Source organism: Dermacentor andersoni, chromosome 7 (assembly GCF_023375885.2).
Source record: "Dermacentor andersoni chromosome 7, qqDerAnde1_hic_scaffold, whole genome shotgun sequence".
Lineage (NCBI taxonomy): Eukaryota > Metazoa > Arthropoda > Arachnida > Ixodida > Ixodidae > Dermacentor > Dermacentor andersoni.
This window is the reverse complement of record NC_092820.1, coordinates 90,569,770-90,594,004: the sequence shown is the minus strand read 5'-3', so window position 1 is coordinate 90,594,004 and position 24,235 is coordinate 90,569,770. Positions and strand designations below refer to the sequence as shown.

The 24,235-nt window shown below is 47.5% G+C and overlaps 1 protein-coding gene across 2 annotated transcripts in view; it reads right to left on the bottom strand.

Annotated features, from left to right (window-relative positions):
• The window catches only part of LOC129385710 (uncharacterized), a 95,765-nt gene extending 71,949 nt beyond the window's left edge, over positions 1-23,816 (bottom strand). The window contains exons 1-3 of one of the 2 annotated variants that reach the window (XM_055072698.2): positions 23,676-23,816; positions 16,215-16,344; positions 11,813-11,916 (exon numbers count right to left, since the gene is read on the bottom strand). In XM_055072698.2, coding sequence (XP_054928673.1) covers positions 11,813-11,916; positions 16,215-16,307 — 197 coding nt within the window. In that variant the 5' untranslated portion in view covers positions 16,308-16,344; positions 23,676-23,816. The remainder of the gene's footprint in view (positions 1-11,812; positions 11,917-16,214; positions 16,345-23,675) is intronic. The other variant, XM_055072699.2, reaches the window with a different exon arrangement.
• Between the last annotated feature and the right edge of the window lie 419 nt (positions 23,817-24,235).

Here is a 24,235-nt window from a genome sequence, read left to right as displayed (position 1 = left end):
CCATGTGCTCAGGCACATGGCGGAATGAGCTGCCAATATACAATTTGCTGCCTGAGCGGTTCACTCAGGCAGCAAATTGTAGAGCGCGTCCACCACCTCGCTGCTCGCCCGCAGGAGCTTCGATTCTTGTTTCGTGGCCACGCAGAGCTGGTTCGCCGTGGTTCAATTCGAGCCCGAGGGCCTCGAAAGCCTGAACTTCATCATTCCCTAAACATTTTCGATTAAGTTTAGATCGGGACTGCCGCTCGGTTACTGAAGCTGCGCTGAAGCTGCGCTGAAGCTGCGCTGAAGCTGCAGTTCATCTACAAAGTTATTCGCAGCTCGCGCATTGTGGACGCGGGCGCGGTTGTGCTGAAACCAGAAGAATCCCGCCGGGAAGGTCCCATACAGTACGTAAGGCATGAGCACATACTCCAATGTTTCCACGTAGGCATCAGCTGTCACACGGCCTGGAAATCTGTGGATTGGCTCCTGGCCGTGGTGGCTGACCGCACCTCACATGTTGACGGCTGTGTGTCGGCTTGTGCACACGTCCCAGACGAACCGCTTGTCGGACATAAAAAAAAATTGACGTGCTGTCCGTACCGTATGGGCATAAAATGGGGATAAAAGGGACTTACCGGAAATGATCAAGACGCCAAGGTTTCTGGTCTTGGTGCCACCTAGTACAAAAAGTTAATTCATCAGTGAAAACCCCGTGTCTCCAGTCTTCCGGTGTCCAGTCCTCGTGCTCTTGCGTGAACTGGAGTCTCTGGTGGCGATGAGACGCGTCAAATACTGGGTTCTTCACGGCGACCCGGCTTTGCATGACAGTTTCATGCAGCCTTCTGCGCTCAGTGTCCTCACTAACGTGCAGACCAAGTTCATCGCGTATTTCGCGTACGGTGAGGAAGGGGTCGTCGACCAATGCAGCGACAAAGAGAACATCTTCTGTGGTTGTTGCCCGCTCCTGAACTGCACGAGCAGAATCATCTATCCGGTCTTCATCTCTGAATGCGCGGACAATTCCATTACCGGTGGAAACGGGCCGCTCTACTGCAGCGGCTATTTCTCGTTGAGACATTGTGCGAGCCATGTAAACCATAGCGAGGCGTTGTTCTCTCGGTCCTCTTCGAGGCATCTTTAGTCGCCCGCCATTTCGCCTTGCCGAGATAAGCAAACCGCAACATGTTTTCTGAACGCGCGCGAGACCGCACCCACGAGCGAAACGTGGCGAGAAGAACATGTCACGTGAGCGCACTCTCCCCGCCTGTCAGGCACAAGCGAAAGACAAGTCAAGCAGTCAAATACTTCAATACTTCAGAGCACAATACTTCGCAGCGCTGGTGTCAGCCTAAGCTGGTCCAGGCCATGCTGCGGAGCGTTCGTGTTAAGCCGTGCTGAGGGCTGTACAGTCGTGATCTTTTTAAGGGCGAACAAGGGAGCGCGTGGCTTTCCGTACTGCCAGAGCAGTTTAGCGGTGGCGCCGAGAAGCAGTGCGCATGCGCAGTGCGTCTGGCGTGTGAGAATTCTACCTTCGCACGCATTGCGCCACACAAGCACGCGCGTCTCGTCTGCTGCACACGCACCGCAAGAAGGGAGCCATACGCTTCGACAGGGCTAACAATGTTGAACTTGAAATAACATTCAACATGATGAATGAATAAACTTGAAACACTATTATTTTTTGCCGACGTTCCCAAGTTCATTGTTGGTGTGCAGCTATGCTTTTGCGACGCATGCGTACTATACTTGTGGGCGTAACGGTGACCACCCCTCTGTTCGAGGAAGGTATATGTTCGTTCACATTACCGCATTGATCTGAGCAACCTCAGCATGGCCCGTGTTGGTGAAGACGAGATGTGGAAAATAGTAAAACTTTCGCTGAAGGGATATTCTCAGTGCTCCTTCGGCGCATTGGTGCAGAAGCCGCTGAAGAGTGTCAATAGGATAATCCAAGCATTCAGGAAGGAAAGGCACTTTTCTGACGCCCCACACAGGTGTCGGGCAGGGGCAACGACCGATGAAGACGCGCTTATGGTAGCTGGAATAGTGGAGAATCCCTTTCAGTCCGCGAGGGAAGAGCGGGATCTACTCGATGTGGATACCTCCGTTGTTACCATACGGGGACGCCTCAGGAGTGCTGGATGGAGAAGTTATGTGGCTGCACAAAATCCCGTTCTCACCGCTTCGAACAAAGCTCAGGCTTTGTCGACTTCCGATGAGCGGGGCCGAGTAATCGTCTCGGACGAGTCATGTCGACTTTTAAAACACTACAAAATCAATGCGCGCAGCTGTGGCGCGTAATAGTGACACGGTAAGAAAACTTTCTGAACGGACTTTATTTTGTGTAAAGAACTAAATTGAATATAATTTCTATGCAGTTACGAGCCAGCCAATCTGCAGGGAGTCGCGGCGAGCGGACGCACCTGTGTGAACGCGTTGGGCGCGCTGTCAAGACATGATCTCGGGCATCTACACCGCGTCGAGGGCACTCGTAGTTCGCAGAGCTTCTGGAGCGAAATCTTGGACAACTTGCTCCTTCCTTGTGCCCACGCTGCTTTCCCAAATGCTGATTGTGTGTTCCAGCATGACCTTGCGCCGGCGCACACTGTGAAAATTGTGACAGAGCACCTAGAAACTCGTAGGGTCCATCTGCTCTCCTGGCCGGCCAAGGGCACTGACATGAACGTCTGCGAAAATGTATGGGGCTGCATAAAAGCAGCCATGATGCGACACTCTTTTCATTCGGCATGAGCGGATGAGCTGTGGGTAGCCTTGTCATTTGTTGGGCGTGTTGGTAAACTGACTTGGAAAGCATATTTTGCGCCAGCGAACAAGAACAGAAGGTTCGCGGGGGGGAGGGGGGGGGGTGTCGCCTCTCTTCTGTCCTTGTTCTCTGGCTCTAAATATGCTTTCTTTTTGGTAGCTGTTTGCCAAGAGTGGGATCATCTTAGAGCAAGTAACTTTCTGTCCGCCCTGTACTCTTCCCTACCGCCTACAATGGCAGCAGTTGTTGCTGCAAAAGCGAATATGACAAAATAATAAAGAATATGAAACGGTGAGTAATTCCAGTTTACAGCTGTTACTTTTCTACGTCTTTCATTCTTTTGTGAAAAATGCACAAAATAAATGTTCAGACGTTTGCGTTTCCTAGCTTGTTTTCGGCATTGTGCGACAAAAAAGCTTGGAGAAAAGAAAAAGAAAACTAGGTAACGGTTTCCAGGTAATTAGCGTAACGCTAAGAATGAGCAACACACCATTTAAACTGGAAGCATCTCGATTTTGCTTACAGTGATAATTCGGTCACCGCCGAGGAAACAAAAAACAGCTAGCAGACGACAAGCGAGCGCTCCGATAACGTGATGCGCGCGAAGGGAAGCTGCTCCCATCGCGCATGCGCACAGATATTGTGAGGCGCCGCTTAACTGCGGTGGTAGTATGGAAAGTCACGCGCTCCCATGTTCACGCTCAAAAAGATTGCGACTGTACACGGCATGTTTATTAGACTAATTTCTAATTTAATAACGATGACACACTCTCCTCCTTTTCCCGGTGCATTAGACTGGCGTGCCTCGTTACGTGCTTGCGCTCGCACTTCCGAGCACTGATTGGTGTGTGCCTGACTTTCGCACTGGGCTTTCAACAGATCACTCGTGGTTCCTTCTCTTTCCTCTGCGCAGAAATGGTGCTGCTTGCACTCGCATTTCCGATCGCGGATTTGTGCGCGCCTGGTTTTCACACTGGGTATTCAATAGATCGCTCGTTCCTCACAATAAATTCAAGACTGCGAGACGAAGTGGGCGCTGTCTAGCGTAGAAGTGGTTTGCCACGCACTTACAGTGTAAGCACGCAGGAGTACCAAAAAACAACCATACAAGTAAGGGGCTAGACAAATGTGCTTGATTTTCTTTTACATTGTGATGCATCTTCATACTGGAAAGCGCCGAACGATTGCTTCTAACAACAGCAAGAACCAGTCTTCATACTGTGCAGCCCCGACCAATCCAAGGCTTCTAAAAAACGCGAGAAAGAGTATGTGCAGAGCACGTGTCCATAAACTAACTACCACATTCGTGTCAGTTGAGACTGCAGGAGTGGGGCAGTTACCCTGTACCCGCCACTAACGAGGTGCAGTTTCACTTTTTGACAATAACTTTCTATTTTGGCATGTGTGTGTCCGCGATCCGGTCCACAAAATTCAAGCTGTGATTGACTGTCTCCCAATGCAGATTCATACTCGTCCAGTTAGACACCACAAAATTTTGGATATAGTTGTGAGCAGACAACTCTTTCTGTGAATAATGGTCTCCAGCTGAACATTGGCTGCAGAAATGGGGCCTAGCGTCGCCGAATTTTGTCGGTCGATCCTGAAAAGTCGCAGCTCCTCCCTGGTATCGCAGACCATGCCGAAAACGCATGGTCCACGATCTGCAACGCCGCCGTAATTCTTGGCGCTCGGCGGAAATTTGTTGCCCGGCATCCAGCGACCTGGATAGTACTTAGACATAGATAAGACAGTACTCGTCAATAGCACTATTGCTCAGGGCCAAACTTATGCTTTTGCTCACGCAGTACGTGAGTCAAATCACTTGCCGCGTAGAGAGGTCGACGGCCGAGGTGGTCTGTGTTGATGCCAAGTAACATTCTTCGCCTTTCAGCCCGTTCAGTGAAGTGGCACGGAGTGGGTTGCCACAACTGCTTTCGGCACCTATTGCACCTGTAGGCAGCCCGATTTCCATTCTGAGCCTTCCAATATAATGTGAACACTTCGCAGGTTTGTCGGTCCGTGTTGAAACCCAGGTTCTTGTAAGTGTCCGAGTATTCCGATGACGCCACTGGACTGGGCATGGCCCAGGTTCGCGATGCACGCACAGCGCTTGAAGCCGGAGGTTGCCAATGCGATCGCACGAACTATTGCGTCCCAGCCCAGTCCCAACGATTTGCTCGGAAAGCCTAGTTTGCTGCCACACTGTGTCCGCAGATGTAGGTCTTCGGCTAACTCATTACACAGTCAGCGCACTGACGTTTTGGAAAGTCGAAAGTTACGCTGAAACACTGTGTCAGTCAGGTAGGTGAACAGGTCTATACCGTGATATTGACTCGGTCTGCCACTGGAAGCGATGAGACGGGTTATTGCTGCTGCAGCCATGTTCTCGAGTTCATCACGGCATGGTTTCGCGCAGCGCTGAGAGGCATTAACAATATTGACTGCCAATAGATAGATGCACACAGCACTGTCATCGGTGATGTACTGAGCACCACTATCAGCGAAACGCAGCGAGGAACATCCATGCGACCGCGCTGCATTGGTATTCCCCTAATACACGAAGGATGGACGAATTATTGTCAAGACTGACTTTATCGAGAATAGCGCTGCAGCACCCCTGGCAACGGTTCACCGTATAAATTTCCTCGTCGGTTCCACCCTCTAGAATTTACCCGCTTGTAAGCTTTCGCCTCTCTTTCGGCACTCGCGGCAAAAACTTTTCGCTGGAATGATACCGAGCTCACCGAAGACCGTCGGAAAATTTCTTCACGAGGCCACCAACATCTAGAAAACACTGGAAATAAGGAGCAGACAATTACACCACTGCACCAACACAACATACTATACCGGAGTTTAATCACTGGGCACAGACAACTGCGCTTACTACACGAGCTTCATAAGTTGATCACTTCGATGCAGCCCCAAGTAGCATCTATTGCTGAAGCCATCGGCGAGGATATTCACCAGTCACATAGAGCCCCCACTTGCTGCGGCCTCAGCCGGAAGCGATGCCTTACGTCGCCGTATCCCACTGTCAGGCTCTTCTTTCGCGCCAAACCGCGGTAGCGTCGTGGTTCCGCTGTTCACCACCGCAGCCACCAGTTTGTCCTCCGGTCCGCCTAGCGCAGCTACAAAAGGAAGCCAAATGTATGGCATGCTCCAGCTGCTGCTACCACCGCTGGTGCTCTTGCCGCGACTTGGGACTGCGAGGCTTCGCCGTCAAAGCACCACGTCACCAGCTTGGGGAGCGGTCATGTTGCATCACTGACTACCTCGCTTCAACATAGTGAAGACCCCACGTGCTTCGCGTTCGCCGTCGCCAGGATGCCATCTGTCGCCGCTGCACCGACCATACACTATCCTAGCCCGGGTCCTGTCCGTAAGATCACATACGTAAAACAAAAAAGCAGCAACTGATGGCGGTGTGGTAGCTGGAATTAGAATGAAGAAAACCCTTCGCCGTCAACGGTGACGCTTCAAGATCAATTTGGACGATGCTGAAACGAGACGCTGCCCTCACGACGAAGCTTGGGAGCCAAGAACACGCCAACAAAAGACGAGCCGACGACGCGACGAACCAGCCGTGATCTGATACCAAGACCTAACTGCAACGCAAGACAAATACCTGCAGACCTTGACGTCCATCTCTATGGTCTTGAAGTCACCATGCTTGTACACTGGAGCAGACTATACCATGATCAGTGGGTTATTCAGCGCAAAGTTGAAGAAAGCCAAGGCTGCATGGGAGGGCCATCAAATTTGGACAGCTGAAAGACACCTCGTAAAACCGGCCGGAATCTGCATGGCAATAACTACAGTTCATGACCAGACCTAACCTGCGACATTCGTTGTCCTGCAACAGTGCTCGTGAGACGTAATTCTCGGCATGGACTTCCTCAGACAAACCGACGCATTCGTCGGCCTGACGTCAAACTTGATAACGCTGTCCAATAATCAAGCCATAGCGACGGAGACGTCTTGCATTGTTTTTGAGGACTAAGTCAGCTTCGCGCCTCCTTCCACCATTGTGAATTCCGTCGGGAACGAGACATCCGTGACGTAGAAGGCATCATCAAGGGCAACCAATGTCAATTGCTCAACTGTGAAATTTGGGTCGAAAGAGGGATTGCTCGAACAGACGGAAGCAAGAGAGAGTGATGCTGACAAACTTCAGCAAGGAGTTCCAGCACAACAACCAGGGCACGACGATTGCATACATCGAGGAAATTGTGGGAACGAGCAAAGCGTTCGTGCACTCGGATTGTGCCGTATTTACTCAGGCGAACAGAGTTCCGAACCAGACTTCGACATAAATCCAAGCCCCCCCCCCCCCCCCCCCCCCTCATGAGTAAGCTGCAACTGCTTAGGGTTCCTCCCCGACGATGCACAGACTACTTTTCCGCGTCATGGAGGATCCGACAAACACCAGTTGCATCGCACAATACCCGAAGCTTGCGCCATATGTCCACCAGGACACTTAGCGAGTTTCCATGCGAGAATAGGAAGCTATTAGCGAACAATTCAAAATCCGGCTCGACAACTTTATCCGGCCGTTGAAAAGCCCCTGGGCATCTCCTGTAGTCTTGGTTAAGAAGCAGGACGGGAACCTGCGTTTCGGCGTCGATTGTCGCCGACCGAACAAGACCACGAATTAGGACAGATCAACGGTGAATGGGTTCGGCTCTGCAACGGTAAATACTTTTCGTTGATAGGTATCAACACTGGCTACTGGCAAATAGAAGTTCACGAGCGGGATCGCGAATAGACCGCCTACATCATGACAGATGACCTCTGTGACCTCAAGGTCATGTCATTTGGTCTGTGCTAAGCGCCTGCAACGTTCCAGCGCGTGAGGGACAGAGTGTTAGAAGGATGAAAGTGGCAGACCTGTCTTGTTTACTTGGATGGCGTCGTCGTCTTCGCCGGAAATGTATGGTCACTTTAGGTGGCTTGCGGCAGTACTAGAGGTAATCAAGTGATCAAGGCTCACTCTGAAGCTGGAAATGTGGGGCTGCGCTTATGATGAGCTCTTGATCCCGGCCCACGTCTTCAGCAAATCTGGAGTCTGTCCCGACCCTTAGAAGACGGCTTCGACCGCGACGCAGTGCGTTGATTCCTTGGCGTGTGTGCCTGCTACAAGATCTTTGTGAATGTCTTTTGATGCATCACTCTGCCGCTGACACATGTCAATAAATACGATGTCGAGTTCAAGTGGCCGACAGCCAACGCATATTGAAAACTCAAGGTATGCAGCATGCGGTAGTCACCCGTAGTAGCGCACTTCGACGTGGACGCGGATACAGAAATCTATACTGACGCCAGTAGCCTAGGCCTAGGTTCCATCATAGTCCAGAAGAAAGATGCACTTGAACGGCTGATAACATGCGCCAGCCAGTCGCGTTCAATAGCGGAGGGCAACTATTTTTCAACCGAAAAGAACTGCCTGTCCATCACATAGGCTACACTGAAATTCCGCCGTTCCCTGTATGGCAGGCCATTCAAAGTCATCAGCGACCATCACGCGTTAAGTTGGCTGGTGAATTTAAAGGGCCCTTCTGGACGCCCGGGGCACTGGAGCCTCTGACTAAAAATATGACATCACTGTCATCTGCAGGTGCGGACTAAAACACTCTGATGCTGACTGCCTGTCTTGCGCTCCCGTGGACCCGCCGAGCCCCAATGAATAAGATAGGGACGAATTTATAGGTACAATAACTAGCGATGAATTTGCATTCCCACAGGGAGATGAGCCATCACTGAGAAACTTTGCTCAGTACTTCCAAGGAAAGACCGACGATGTGTCGATGGTATTTAGGCGCGGATTATCTTCACTTTTGAGACGAAAGGACGTCCTGGTGATGAAGAACCCGCAGAACTCTAGTCAGAAATGCTGCACACCCTGTACAGAGATGGGACAGCCCAGCAACTCGGGTTTCGCCGTACGCTTGGAAGAATACAAGAGGAGTACTATTTGCCGCACCTGTCGCCCGTTACGTCGAGACATGTCGAGACTGCTAGCAAACCAAGGCACCACCGACGAGGCCGATGGGACTTCTACAGCCGATCAAGCCTCCTTGCTGGCCGTTTCAGCACATCGAGATTTGTTGGGGCCCTTTTCGAGGTGAACATCAGGAAACAAGTCAATCGTCGTGGCTGCCGACTACCATACCCATTACGCTGAAACGAAAGCTCTCCCTACAGGTAGTGCTGCCGGAGTTGCTGAATTCTTTGTCCAGAACATCCTGCTGCAATATGGTGCCCCCGAAGTCCTCCTCAACGACAGAGGGATGGCCTTGACTACTGAGCTGACTCAAACCGTTTTGCTAGGCCAACTGCCTACCACCCGCTGACGAATGGTTTTACGGAGCCCCTGACCGGGACCATCGCCAACATGCTTGCAACGTACGTCGACGTCGAACACAAGAAGTGGGAGGCCATCCTGCGATGCTTAACCTGCAGTTACAACACGGCGGTGCGAGAAACTCCGAAGATCACGCCTTTCAAGCTGTTTTACGGCAGGAACCCTACGACGACTCTCGACGCCAACGCAGTCATACGTCACCGACGAAGAGAATCTCGACGTCGCAGCCCATGTGCAGCACGTCAAAGAAGCCTTACAGCTCGCCCACCTGCGCATCAAGAATTAGCAAGATACCCACAGCCGATACTAGAATCTTCGATGACGCTACGTCGGGTACAAGCGCAGCGACCTCGTTTAGATTTGTACCCCGATAAGCAGATGAGGGCTTAGCGAGAAACTTTTACACCGCTATTTCTGGCTCTACAAGATCATCCAACGCATTGGCGCACTCGACTATGAGGTCGTGCCAGATGGCATTTCCCAATAAAAGCGGCCCCGCTTGTGACCACAAATAGTTCATGTTGTGCGACTTCAGCCATTCTACAAGCGCTAATGAACTTTGGAAATTTGCATAGCTGTACTTTGAACTTGCTTTCTTTGGTCTTTGTTGCTTTGAACTTGGTTTCTTTGTTGTTTTGTCCCTTTATAATAAGTATGCTTTTGCTTTTCTGTCTTTTATGTTTGTTGCCTCAGCGCGATGCTTTCTGGGAGGGGGGCATTGGCACTTGGGCTTGTTTATCGTTCTTGGGTGACCGCTTCTCACGGGCTGGAAAATGCTAGAAAATGGACAACGTTATCTCTCAGCGCAGGGCGCGGCTGCATGTTGGGATGTTTCCCGTGTATTATCAATGGCTCCATCCGTTGTTTGTTGTCACCAAAACCTGTACAATATCATTGTATGAGCGACGGGAACTGTATAGCACTCGCTGGAAGACACGCGGGTACCAGCGATTACTCTCGAAGCTTCGATGACTAATGCATAAAAGCTGGTGCGCTTGACCCTCAATCAGATTTGGACGATCGCTGATTTTGTTCGGCACTGTCATTGTGCTTTGAGTGTCTCTTGTTTTTGTGGACGTAACTTCGTTCAATAAAACAATAAACTTCTGCCATTCAGTTTTCACGCTGAGTCCTTTCTAGTCACACTATGTTCATGCTGGTTGAGGTAAGAATGGTGATGACACATACGGTGCAAAGACTGACACGTCTGGGGCATCATTTAGGTACTGTTTACCACTGATGTCGCACTGGCCCATACCAATTTTGGAATAATTGCCTTGAACGGCCCCTTTCAAAGTAACACATGTCGAATGGCAAAAAGAAACCGTTCAAAAGTTATTCATCCCCGAAATGTAAATCATTACGTTAGGGAGAGGGTGTGTTATTATAAATATTTAGGAGCTGATGTGAAGTTGCAAGTTCATGAAATGCAATGGAACATGCGCATTGTACAGGATTGTCTAAAAACAAATCCGCGCATGCTAATTGCGTAAGTCAAAGAGAATAAAGTATATCCCAGAAAGTGGTTAATATAGTTCACCATGCAATGAGCACATTGGTGTAGCCGCCAAGCAATGCCAAGGTTTATAGAAGAAGCAAAGACATAAGTATTGCTAATATTATCTGCGTACCTGTTCACCAACCCCAACCTCAAATACGCCACTGCTTTGGCAGTTTAATATATTCTTCTTATATATATCCGCAAACATATCTGCCCAAACCACGGATGTCCCAAAACACCTAGCACCCAGCAAGCAGGAAGCCATGGGAAAGACTAGAATGTATTAAAAGAATCGCTTTCTAAAGAAAGGCTATGACATGACAGTGTAGACTTGGAATTTTAGATGAGGGTATTGGCTGTACTAATGAAAAGGTGAAATGGTTGGGAGCCCTATTCTTGACTGCCAATAAGTGCTGTATGAATAATCAACTGAATCCAGTGAAAGGTTGTAATTCTCGGAACCATCTCATGGCTAATATTATTGTTGCCTTGTTATGAGCTGAATTTTTCCCTCTGCGGAAGAGCCAGGTTAAGGCAAGCTGAGTTGGGCAAATTGTGACATCGCGAAATTAGGTGACCTATCAACTTACACATTTTACAGCGTCCGCCCAGTGTGCTTGGTGGCATGAACCAACATAAAGGTATGTTAGGTGCAGTACTGGTGTGCTTGCGTCTAAGACATGACGCCGCCACCTTCCTGGTGTAGTTTCACAGCGACGCAACATTGGAGTACACATGCATACGTTTATTTGCACAGACCGATTTATGCGCTCTCCGCAAGGCAAAAGCGCAGACCTAAACACAATTGTCCAATATTTGTAAAATGAGAACTGTATAATGTGTACGTAGTGACATTATTGACCGAATAGTACCGCTGTAATAATAGTGGCGCTCTAGCTGCGAAACACACGGTTTATCATTCAATACAAGGGCAAGCAAGTACGAGCACGTTGTTGACCTTTCGGTGATACAGCAGGCTGTTCAGCATTCAGACAATGTTCGTATCAGAAATATCAAGAATAACAGATTTTTTTTTTGCCTCCTTAGTTGCATTCGTTGCCTGACAAGGCTTATGTGGGCAGAATATGACTATATTTCCTAAATATAAACGAATACTAATGAGGCGTTTCTACTAATCAGTTCGGTTTTGCCCTTTATCGTGCGCAATACACAAATATGTGCAGCCTTATATTATACTCACGGATCCATAGCGTAAAAAAACACTCGAAATGTCCAGCCATCGTACAAGGGTGGTCTCAACGTGTCGTGTATATATGCGGCCTTGTCTGCGAGCTTCCAGCCATACTACAGAAAAAAGAGGCAGAGATTGTGCAGAATTAGAATCGCGAGGTATTTCAAGAGCTGCAGATGGCGCAAGTAGTGCACAGGAACGGATGCAACATATATTTGCGCTAATGTGGCTGGTACGCTAACATATAGATGGAGCAGATGTGTGGGTCATTTACTATTTATTTTCATCTCTGTTCTGCAGGCTCGTTCAATTAATAGAGCGTGTACCACACTGAGTGGGTCTAAGTCGTTTACATGCAAATGAGTTCAACACGTGGACTTCTATTGCTAGCTCCTGCAAATCGCGTATAACGACGACGCTTGTGTTAGAATGAGGAGAGCCTGAGGTAGAACATGGGTAACGAGAACGGCGTGACGACAGTTTCATGAAAGTTACAATGCTGATGTGCTGACAATGCCAAAATATTAGATGGTGATGAAGACGGTGACCTAATAACGATGGCAGAACAAGGACAGGATTATGACGACGCTTGGCAGACATTGGCGAAGCGTTCACTCGCTTTACAAATTTATTAGAGCATACAATCCATGTTTTGTCAGCAGTGTCAAGCAAATGGTGCTACAAAAAAAGTTTTTTTCAACAGCGCTGCACTAACACTCACTAATGTTTGCCAAAATGATGTTCCTGTGCTCTTATTCTGTCTTTGGCAAATACACGCGGGAGACTCAAGGTTCAAATGTTATGCTTCTCACAGTAATGCTGACGGAGTCTGATTGCGCTCATACAAGAAACGCTTTAGGAAGCTGTTTTTTGGGACGATACATAGAACAAGCGGATACAAACTCATGACTCAACTTCCGCAGAACCAGGGTACACCAGACGCTTTGAAAATACATCAAATATTTACTGTGAAACTTAATTAGAACTGTCCCTAGCACAACGGGCAGCAAGTGCCTGTGAAAACGCCGCCACCTGCGACGAACGTGCGAAGTGGCCCGATGTCGAGTATGCGGGGTTCGAGTGCAGCTACGATGACAAGCAACATCGTCGAATGCACCTGCGTGGAAAACGGACTCTGAGCATGACTGAAAGTATTACCAAGAATAATGGAATTCCAGCTCCGCCATTCTGGCGACCACGGGCCATTCGACTGCAATGAGCGTCAGATTGCGGCATCAAGTCCCTTGTAAGAAATCAATCTACGAGAAGCCGCCACGTCTATCTAAAGAGGATTTTAAAGTGACTCTCAGATGGCACAAAGGAGTCATCATACGACATTTCCCATTCCTCCTATTAGCCGAAACAGTTCTCGAAGTGAGCGGAGGATAGGTCAGTGGTGAAAATTTTCTGTTACGCGGAAAACCAACATTTATTACCTTCATTGTATCGACACTAGAACATGAAAGGTTGGTATAGGTCGGTAACTTAACCTCAATCCGTCTCAACGGCAAAGTGCACCATCTAAACGCTGATGTAGCAGCCTGAGCAGTAGCACTCAAATGAGCTACACATGGTCTTGAGCGGAATAATGAAAAACCACTTAGAAACATGAAATCATGAAGTACATATCATACACGCAATAATGCTCGCGGAATTAGAGACATATTTTACTACCTTCTACGGCAAAATCCTTCCCAGGGAAGTGTATCGTGAGGAGATGGAGGTGACATGTTTCTTATATAAAAATACAATCCAAACGTGTAAAAGGTTTAGCTAAAATAGGGCACTGGCCCGATGTCTGCCCGAACCCTAGCCTTCCTGTATTTCACAAATGCAGGATACAAGGTCTAAATCCCAAGCATGAATGCCCCTCAAACTACGCATCATGCGTTGGATAACATCTAACAGGACCAAAGAATGCCATGAACGACACAACCCCCCGACCAACAACAAGGACACTCAAAAACCCGGTTCCCCAAAACGGCGCCGAGACTCGGAAGGTTCGTTAAAGGATGACGCTGAATAATAGGAATAAATGCAGCTAAGACGACCAACAAAAGCACCAAGAACAAGCTCCCCTTCGCTGTTGCGAGCTCCCATTCGCTGTTACGAGCTCCCCTTCGCTGAGCGGGATCCCAACAATTAGAAAACCAATTCGGCAATTACCCCTCTACAACATACACGCACACACACCACACGACATTAGGAGACACGTTATTGTGGATCCTTTGAGGCCTTCTGCAAAATCAAGATCCTTAACTACTTTCTGCAGCAGAAAGTACTGGTCTTTTATATGTATAAGGATGTTTCAAGTACACGAAACGCATTGAGGGTTAAGGTGTTTAATGTGTCGTATTGTCACATTTTCTTTTTAAGGTTAACAAGGTACTACTGGTTGTAGAGGGCTTCATTTCTATTGTATTTTATTTAAAATTATGCACTTACATTGTTCAGTAACGGTACGGGTCTTCTAAGAAACGTTTAAAATTATGCATTTACTTTGTTCTGCAATGGTACGTCTCTTCTAACAAACGGTATTCATTGTATAGCTTATACAGGTTCTGCATTTCACCTATAGGACATTGCGAGTCTCTAAGTACTCAGTTTCATAAACGATCCAACAAAGTCCAGTAGCTTCACTCAGGGAGAGGTGACGTTAATAATTACGGGAGAGGTGATGTTACAACATTAGTTTCGGTTTGTGTCGACTGTTAGCGCCACACCGCGCCCAACATTGTTAGGGTACTGCGCTGGTCGCCTTCGCATTCTGAGAAATAGACCTCCATCTACGATTCGTCCTCCATCAAGGAAGTAATAGAAGAAGAAGAAGAAACTTTAGTAAAGAATAGTCCGGCAGTTCTTGATGTGGTGGCCTCAGGTGACGGCTCGAAGTTCTTGGACTCGAGCGGCATCTTTGGCTTGCCGGACGGCCCAGAGCTGGTCTGCCAGCTCTGAACTTCTGATAGCCGCCTCCCAGCGGCGGCGACGCCTACGGAGAAGGTCCCCGGCGGCTCCCGCATCCGGGGCGGCGTCGGGAAGAACGGAGCTCGAGCCTTCTCCTACTCTGGCAACAGCCACGATTCTGGACGCGTCGCCAACGGAGCTGCTTTGATTACCGTTGTTGCCGGCACACTCCCAGAGCATGTGTGGCAGCGTTGCTCTGTGTCCGCATGCTTTACACGCGTCTGTTGGATACAGACTCGGATAGCAGTGGTGTAAGATAGCGGGGCTAGGGTAGGTGTGTGTCTGTAGCAAGCGTAATGTTACGGCCTCGTTCCTGGTCAATTTATCGTGCGGTGGCGGGAATGTGCGTCTTTCAAGTCTTTAGTGTTGGGTGAGGTCTCTGAACGTGGTTAGGCGATCGCCCCACGCCCAGTGTGTTTCTTGTTGCTGTGTTTCTGTTGTAGTGTACCGATCCGGCATATCCGATGCCCCGCTCTCGGGGGCACCGGATCTCTTTGGGGGGGGGGGGGGGGGGGAGGCGGCGCGCCCCCAGCCGTGAGCCTTACTTCATGGGCTCCGCGTTTCAACCGCCCTGCCAAGGATACACTACAGCTTCGAACTACAGCAGAATTCCTAATCTCCACAACGCCCTCTCTTATTGTCTTCGCCAAAGCTGACTTTAGCACTTTGTGTGGCATAAGCACCGCCGTTAAAATGATCTGCCAGAACCTCAATGCACGTGAGTAAAGCTGCATGTGATGTCCGTGTGAAAATTCGTGCCTAATATGCCAGCACGAAGTATATGCCTCCTGTTGTGCACTCTTATTAGCATTTATACTATGTCACTGTTTCTCTTTACTGTAAGTACAGCATGTGTTTCGTGTTCATGTCCGTTTCGCAAACCTTTCGGTATTTGCTAGCGAAATATATCACTACAATTTTTTGTGGCAGTCATAGTATTATATCATTCAGTATTAGTGGAATGTATGTTTGGAAACATAATCTTCGATACACATATTGTTGGCTGTAAAAGAGCGCATGGAGTTCGTCATGCACTTAGAGCTCTTAGCTGTGTCTCCTTTTTTAGGAATGAAAGGGAAATAATGTTTACTGATTTGAGGAAGTGAGCAATAGTGCGTAACGCGAAGCTGCTCAGGAGCCGGTACATTCTTTCTTAGATCTTTTCTTTCTTTAACTGCGAGAGAAAGGATGACAAAGTGGGACTGAGAAAGGGACCTAACAAATCACATAGTCTGCCGGCGAAAAATGTATTTTTTATCTTTCACATCTATCACGTATGCTTCATGAAATGATCCGCTCGGGATGTCGGAAGTTGCAAGCATCAGAAATAACGAATAACGTAAAGGCAGGCAAAGCCCGTCGGTATTAGTTCGGGCGCTATAGCTCGCCACCACAGTGTAGGTACACAGCGAAACGAACATTAGAGTATAAAAAGAAACACTCTTACGGGAATAACGCAATGATATCCGTTTTTGCGAGTAATGCGAAGGAAGTAGTTGAGGAAGTCGGGTGACATAGGCTTATGTGGATCGTACGTCATCGTGGGGGCGTTTTCCACCGGAACTTTGATGCTAGGTCTGCACGAAGAAAAAACATCATGGAGCAGGCACATTTTTTGCGGAAATACGTAAAGACTGCAACCATTGCGCAGATGCAAATGAACGGACTGCAGCCTCATTATATCGTGACGTACGTTTATAAAGAATCAGATGACTGACTCATCATAGTACCAACTGCAATCTATAACGCTATTATGTTCATTGTAAGCCTCTCTTTCTATACAATGTAACATTTGAGAAATTACTCACCCTTGTCAAAGCATTATGCACTATCCGTTTGCGCACACAACACATTTGCTGACGGTGCTGTCAGCAAGAAGTGGGGCAATATGCAGGAAAAGCAGGTGTGGTTCGGCAACGCGCAGAATCTGCCTAGACGTTCAGTTGGACGGGATAGGTGTGGCCGGATTGTTGCGAATTTGGAGCAGGCAGCGAAATCAAGGTAGATAGGGCTTTACACTTTTAACAATGTTCACCCACCACACTGCTTTCCGTCACCTTCTGTCTGTGGATGCGCAATAACCACATTGCTCGAATTTCAAAGTGAAAGTGCACTGGCCGACGCAGCCAGTGCACCAACTCCACTTCCACCGCTTATTGATAGCAGGACGGAAGTGGCGGATCCATACCCTTGCACTTCTAGAGGCTTACGCTTTCTCTCTACGCGACCCTGGAATAGCTGCCAAAACGTGCAAAGTCACCGGCCGATCCAAATTGACGACCAATGGTAGCGTTCATGCGATTAGAATTAAACCGGTCTGTCTGTCTGTCTGTCTGTCTGTCTGTCTGTCTGTCTGTCTGTCCGTCCGTCCGTCCGTCCGTCCGTCCGTCCGTGCGTCCGTCCGTCCGTCCGTCCGTCCGTCTGTCTGTCTGTCTGTCTGTCTGTCTGTCTGTCTGTCTGTCTGTCTGTATGTCTGTCTGTCTGTCTGTCTGTCTGTCTGTCTGTACGTGTCTAGTCTAGCCGTTTTATCGCAAACATAGGCTTCTGGGTAGTCCATGATTCACTTGAGTAGCACATCGGGTTTTGTACAGGGTTCGAAACAAGCCCTCGGACAAACCTGGGTCACTGGGTATGTGGCACTGTGTACCTCTGTACCGGTCTTCAGGGGACAACTTTGACGCCGACATTGCTGAATTAAGATGTGGGACTGATGTTTGGCATGATTTTCTACCGCTTCTCTACGAATCTGTTTTCACTTTACTGCTGATAACATCAAACAACCTGCATTTTTCCCCTTTTTCTTCTGCCCTCGTTCTTCTAGAGCCTTTCTTCTCCTTAGTCCCACTCCCTGCAGTGTACCATGTAGGTGAAAATACGCTGGCTAAACACTCTGCTTTTTCAATGAAGAGCTTTCTCTCTCTCTCTCTTTCACGTCTGCTTTGAGCACTACGCTCCGTTCGATGCATAACAGTCAAATTTCTGAAAGCTGGAGAGATTTCTGAGAGTGGCTTCGTTCGCACTTGCATACAGTTCGATGTCGTTTCACCACAGTTGGGCGCAACTGTTTTTATATAGGCTCAGTATGGAACGAGACATGTTTTAATCCTTAGAAACAAACACACCGTCGTATACAGGTGTCAATACGTTATTTGAGATTATTTTTATTTTTGTTGTTCTTTCCGGGTTTTTTATTTGTGACCCGAAGCGAAGAGACTTACTTACTTGACCATGGGAGCGAATGCTGCTGGCAAGCAGAGAAACATGAATGGAGCGCGCGGAGTGATAACTTTTTTTGGCTGAACTTCTTGCGCAGCTTCCACAATGTTGACTGCTATGTATTGAACCGAGTAAAGGCATCAGCAATTTCTCCTGCGCTCTTCTTAAACATTTTTATATCAACTTTGGCCACTAGGTGTGTCCCCGTAGGTGTTTCCCGCTCCTCAACAAACAGCTTTGATGACATCTTTGATGAATAGGTAATTGTCACTGGCAATTAGTGACTCTATAACGACGTAAAGATCCGTTATTTTCTGCGATGATTGGGGCAATCAAACCTGCGGCGTGCACGGTTCGCACTGCGTGTGCAGTGCGAATAAGTGCGAAGACGCGTGGCTTAGGAGCAATGCAATGATAGAACAGCCCGGCTTCATCTTTACCAGCCGATTTCGCGATTGGCAGTTTGGAGACGCCAAGTATACCATTAGAACAAATTTAGAACTTGTACTATAGTGGGCGGTTTAGAAGTCACGTCACAAAGTTTCTCAAAGGCAGCAACGTTACACATTAGTAGGCTACGGCACACATGCACTGGGTAAGTGCCTGTTTCCAGGGGAAGCCTTCCACGCAAAAGCTTTAGCGAGCTGCGCCATCAATGCCCTTGGTTTGCGCCACTTTTCGATGAACTTCTCCCCAATGTGGTTTACTGAGAATGTGTCTCTGTTTGTGGGTATGAGAGGAAACAATTAGCCTTCGCACGCACCAGCGCATCGAGAATGTATATGAGCAGTCACTCGCCAACTTTTACTCACCGCCATTAGATGGCGCAGCGTGTACAGAAGAAAAAATATGTGGTAGATGACCACAGCTGTCCAATAATGCGTGTGTGAGCGCATTCGCTCTCCGCAATGCAATTACGAGACCTTGCACAGGCCTCGTGGAGGCGCAGCTAGCTGGTCCAGAGTGTTCACAGGGAAGGCCGAGAGAGGAAACCCACTGGAGCGTTGGCCCCATAAATATGTCCTTTCAAAGTTAGCAATATGTGCTGTCAATTACTGCCTCAATGTGATGTGCATTACCATTAACGGTAATCTTGAGATGGGTACGAAGATAGGTCATCAAAAGGAGGCCCATACCCAGTGGCCACAGTTTGCGCCAGGAGAGCTTCAGTGAAGAGCGATACGTATCCATTGGGACGTAGCCATTAACCCAAGTAAGTCTGACGGTTCGTATTGGGCCGATAGGTGGCCGCTATCACAAGATTTTCTTTTGGGTCCTTGCTTTATTGCAAAGAGTGTAGCCTTGATTGTAAGTGCCGCTATATAATTTGTACAAGTCACTGGGCTAGACGTACTGCTCTAGAGATGCCACAATATTAAGGCCCTGTATATGTGTGCCGCCTTTCCACACAATCACCATTATTCGCAAGACTTTTCCTTCCCATCCATTTTCCACGGCTTAGAATAGCAGGCCAGGGCAAGCTATAGTTGAGGCCGACATTTCCTCTTTTATGTACGTAAATGATCACTCCCTGTCTCTTTTGAATGGCATTGCCTCAGCTCAGCAGCCCCCGATGCTCCACTCAACAGACCATGGACTACCAAGTGACCCAAGTTCGCGGGAATTCGGTAAGAGACCCTCCGAAACCGAGGCAGAAAGAGATATGAACATCAGAAAATTCTTGAAGCAAGCTTAGAATGCTAGTCGCAATAAAATTACACGCTACCCAAAGAGCAACAGCTCATGTGGGTTACTGGAGGGGACATTCCGCCCACTGTTTCAGGACTGCAGCTTGTACTGAATGTTGTAGTTAGATTTCAGGCTGTAATTATTGCTTTTGTGTCAAATCAGCATTCTAAAACTTGCGTTTACTTGGGATATTACCATGCGTTAAGTGGTTTGTCGCAGGGTTGCCTTACAAAGGCAAGCACAGCTGAACCGTGTGACGTGAACGTTATCGCTGAAGCAGAATATCTGCCTCCATGTAGCCTGGTTCACTACATTCCACCACAATGGATTGCGGCAACTGGACTTCAGGTTACCACTGCTATTCTTACACCAAAAATCTGTTTGATAATCACTCGTAAAATTTGCGCACAATGCTTGCGTTTGTCTTTCTTACACGCGAGAACAGCAGATGGTTGTCACACACATCGATAGCTGATGACTAGTTCATGAACTTTTGGACGACTGAACTTATTCAAAGAGTAGGGTCGGGATTATAAGGGTAGAGCTAGCATAATGCATTAGACAAACGGTTTAGAGATGCCGCAGTGTGGTGGTATTATCTACATGCATATCCCTACCATCATCGCTTTATTCGTATTTGCCACCTTCCATTTCGGCATAGAATAGCAGAAAGGCAACGCAAGCTCCAGCTCAGGCAATCATCTCAGCATTTCTACAAATGAATTTCGCTTTTTCCCGTGGCTGTCATCGTGCCAGCTACCAGTGCAGCCAACGCAGCCATGAATATGGAAGTCAGGTCAGTAAATTCCCTTCAATTTTTCCCTCATTTATAGGTCTGGCCAATGCACCAATACTGTCCGTTCCCGTTCGTTCAAAATGGTTCATTACTTCTTTGATTATCACACGTGTAAACCATTCTAAAATTGCTTATCCATATTCGCGCAAGTTTAATCCTCCAAACTTTATCAAGCTGTGTTGATTTTTGTCCTCCGTACGGGCGCTAAAGAATAACACTGATTAAAGTATAAAGCCGATACACCTTAGAATGTTAAAGTGTGCTTTTTAGGCTTCAATTTCATTCATTCCGCGTGAATTCGAAAAAATGAAAAGCAAGGAGCTTGAACTAAACATGGCTTGATATCCACTGTGGCGCGGAAAAAGGTATCTGACTATGCAAGGTTTTTTTTTTAGATAGATAATTCAGTACATCCGAGCAGACACATTCAAAAAGATTAGTTGAGCTCGAGTTGCGGAAGTTTATTGTGATGTTTGCAATAGAGTTCCTCTCACATAGGTACACTGGCCCATAATAACTACAGTGGCCTTTAATGAAACATTAGTAATGACTAATGAGTATGTAACAGAACCTAGGCAAAGTTCCATGTGTAATAAGGACAGATAGAAGGGTAGATAAATTAGCAGCCTTAGCCATCCTCTAAATAACGGATTTTCCCAATAAACTACACAGTAGTCGAACAGGTTACCGCAGGGCAATCGTGCTACCATACCGTGGCCGTTGTTCTTTAGGACTCCTGGAGCAGATATTGCTATCGCACTTATGAAATGTAGCAGTTTCAATGGAAGGGCGCATCGTTAACAGACAGCTTTAGTATAGCGTACGCTATACCTTTGCGTACACTAAAAAATTGTGGGTCGTCACTGCGCATGTGCTGAACGCTAAACGAAATAGCGGGCATAGCGGGCGTACGCAACGCAAACGAGTTAGCGTTAGCGTTTTTGCGTAGTTTTCGGAGTTTTCGTGAAACATGGCGGTGGTCCCGGCTGCCCGCTTCGATTTGAATTTGGCGTTGGTTTTGTAAATATCCTTCGTTCGTAGCAAATGACTGTGTACAGGCTTTTGCTTAGTCTCAGGCCGCTTCGACGACAGATTATTATGGGTAACCTCGTGGTGTTATCGAGATCGCTTCTCGTTTCGAACCAGTCGAAGCCTAACGAAAGAAACATTCGAGATGTCAGCGCCACTTATCGCTACAGACGGGAAATAGCCGCAACAAAGGCATATGGCCTCTGAAGTCTGAAGATATCGCCGCCCAACTACAGTTGTAGAAAACGTGCACTGCTTTGCGTACGCTACACGATAGCGCATGCTATAAGTTGCGTATGCTTAACCAAAATCATCTAATAGCCTTATGAAGGTTCAAGAGACACAAAACAAAGTGTAACGTCAAGTTGTATTCAAAGAGCAGGCTTTTTTAACAGCAAATATATTTGCAACGAGAAAAAAGTTCTTGTAAGCTAAAAAGTTACACGGAAAGAGGGATTGCTGTGACGCCACCTGTTGTGGACTACGGTACCTCTCTGATGTAACGTCGACGTCCTGGGCGGATGGCGCTACCGGTAAGGCGGCAGACGGAGACTGCGTGCAGCGTGAGAGGGAGTAGGGTGTAAACAGGTGTGAAACGTTTGTGTAGCTCGAGCTGGCACGGGCGCTTCGAGGAACGCCGCCAATACGTGTTCAGAGAGCAGTGGCTCACTCAGAAGTAGCAGCAGAGCACAATGTGGCGTGAGATATGACGTCACGTCCTCTGTGGTTACGTGAATTATTTAAATTGTGCAGTGGCAGCGTGGCTATCGGAGGCAATTTTCGACACACCAAAATCGCTTATTGGCACGCAGGGAACGGTGATAGAGTGGTAGAGAGATAAACTCTTCCACCAAGTTAACTTAACGTCTTCATCTACTGTCCCGTTAAATGTTGCACTTTGACTCGTGTGACGGTAGATATACGCAGCTGCAACGTGTTAGCGTGTCGTAGCCCCATGCTGGTTGGAAGGAACAGCGTCCTGTCAGTTTCCAAGCACCTTACAACGTTGTCATTCAAACGTGCAGTGCCAAAGGCGTTTCAGGGGACGCACTTTGATGACTCACGATATTACCGGACGGGAAGGCGGCGGCGTAGTTAACGCCCAAGAAAATACTCATTGAGAAAATGAATTAGGAGTGTGTGCAAACCATACATGCTTATCTTTATAGTAACTGATCATTTCTCTCAAAATATCGAGTACACGCAGGGGTCCTGTGGAAACGCTAGTGTGCTTACAGTGGCGTGTGAACAATGCTCATGTGAGCAGTAGAACGCTGAACTCCATCTTGGTTACGTCACTGACGTTATTAAGCGCAGCATTACTGGTGCGTCCGATTCTCGTCTTTGTTCCTGCCTATATAACGACCTGCCAGTGCGCTTTGATGCAAGGCGCCCCAAGAGGCAGGCAAAACAGGCACGGTTCGTAACGTTGATAGAGGAACCAAGCTTTTATCCACCTGCCATACGTTGTTTATAAGGGAAAATAATCGAAAAGCTTTACTTAGAGCTCTCAATTTATATTAGAGGAATATTGATCAAAACGTAATAAACTCAATAGAAATGTGTCTTATGCTACACGGTCAAAAAAATTCAATAATAAGAAGCAATGATGCTAATAGTATCTGTTCGGATTCAATATACCGCTAAGAATGTATATGCAAACGCATGTTTCCTTTTGAAGTTGCGAAAATTGTTTCTAGCCTAGAGTTGCTCTTCCTCTCTATTATTATTCTGAAATGTTTTTGACTGATTGGAAGCATTGTAGAAAAAAATCGCTAATGTACAGGCTTCAGTGGAATGATTACTGTTATCATGCGAAACGCAAATGTAATGTTTAGGTACACCCTTCGCCTACAAGGACCACATTGTTTAAGTGATGAAATAGGCTATCGTATACGAGACTTGGAAGGCCTCGGAAGTCTACCATGAATACTCAGAGGCAGTCATAGTACGCGAGGACTAGCTTGAACAAATAGGGATATTTACCATACACAGTCGATAAGACTGCTAGTATAAGTACAGTAGAGTAAAAAAAAACGTGCGAACATGCCCGTACGACTAATTTCATTCTGTCTTTAAGAGTGACTCGAATGACTTAAATGATGACAAAAATATCAATGAACCTCTCGTGTTTGTAAATAAAATTTCAATTGTAATTGTTCAAGCACGTAGACTCACTTTGACAGCAGCCGTAGGTACCTTTACGTTTCTTGTACTGTATTAGGACGATTTGGAAAGCTTCCTCTGATGACGCTTGCTGATTGCCTTAGCGTACGGCACTTTTCAAGACAACCTAACCTACTGCGCACCTGTGCGCACTGAAGGCTTAGATTTACGACAGAGTACATAGAAAGGCGAACGACATATTTACGATGCCAGGCAATGACAGCACACATATCAAGTATTCTTGAAGCAGCAGCCTATAGGCGCCTCATATACTAAATTGACTGATGAATGTTCTGGGTGCCAAGGCAATGCCTCCCCTAACCAAGTCATTCGAATCCAAACGAGCAGTAAAAGATATGACCTTCAAGTTAGGAAGATGAATTGATCCTCAGAACTAGCACAGATATATTTGCATCTAATAAAATCCGGTCTATGTTAGCATGATGAAAACAGGGTGCCCCTTGCTAAATTAAATTACGGGAGTTTACGTGCAGAAACCACGATTTGATTATGAGCCACGTCGTAGTGGGGGACTCCCGAAATTTGGACCGCCTGGGGTTCTTTAACGCGCA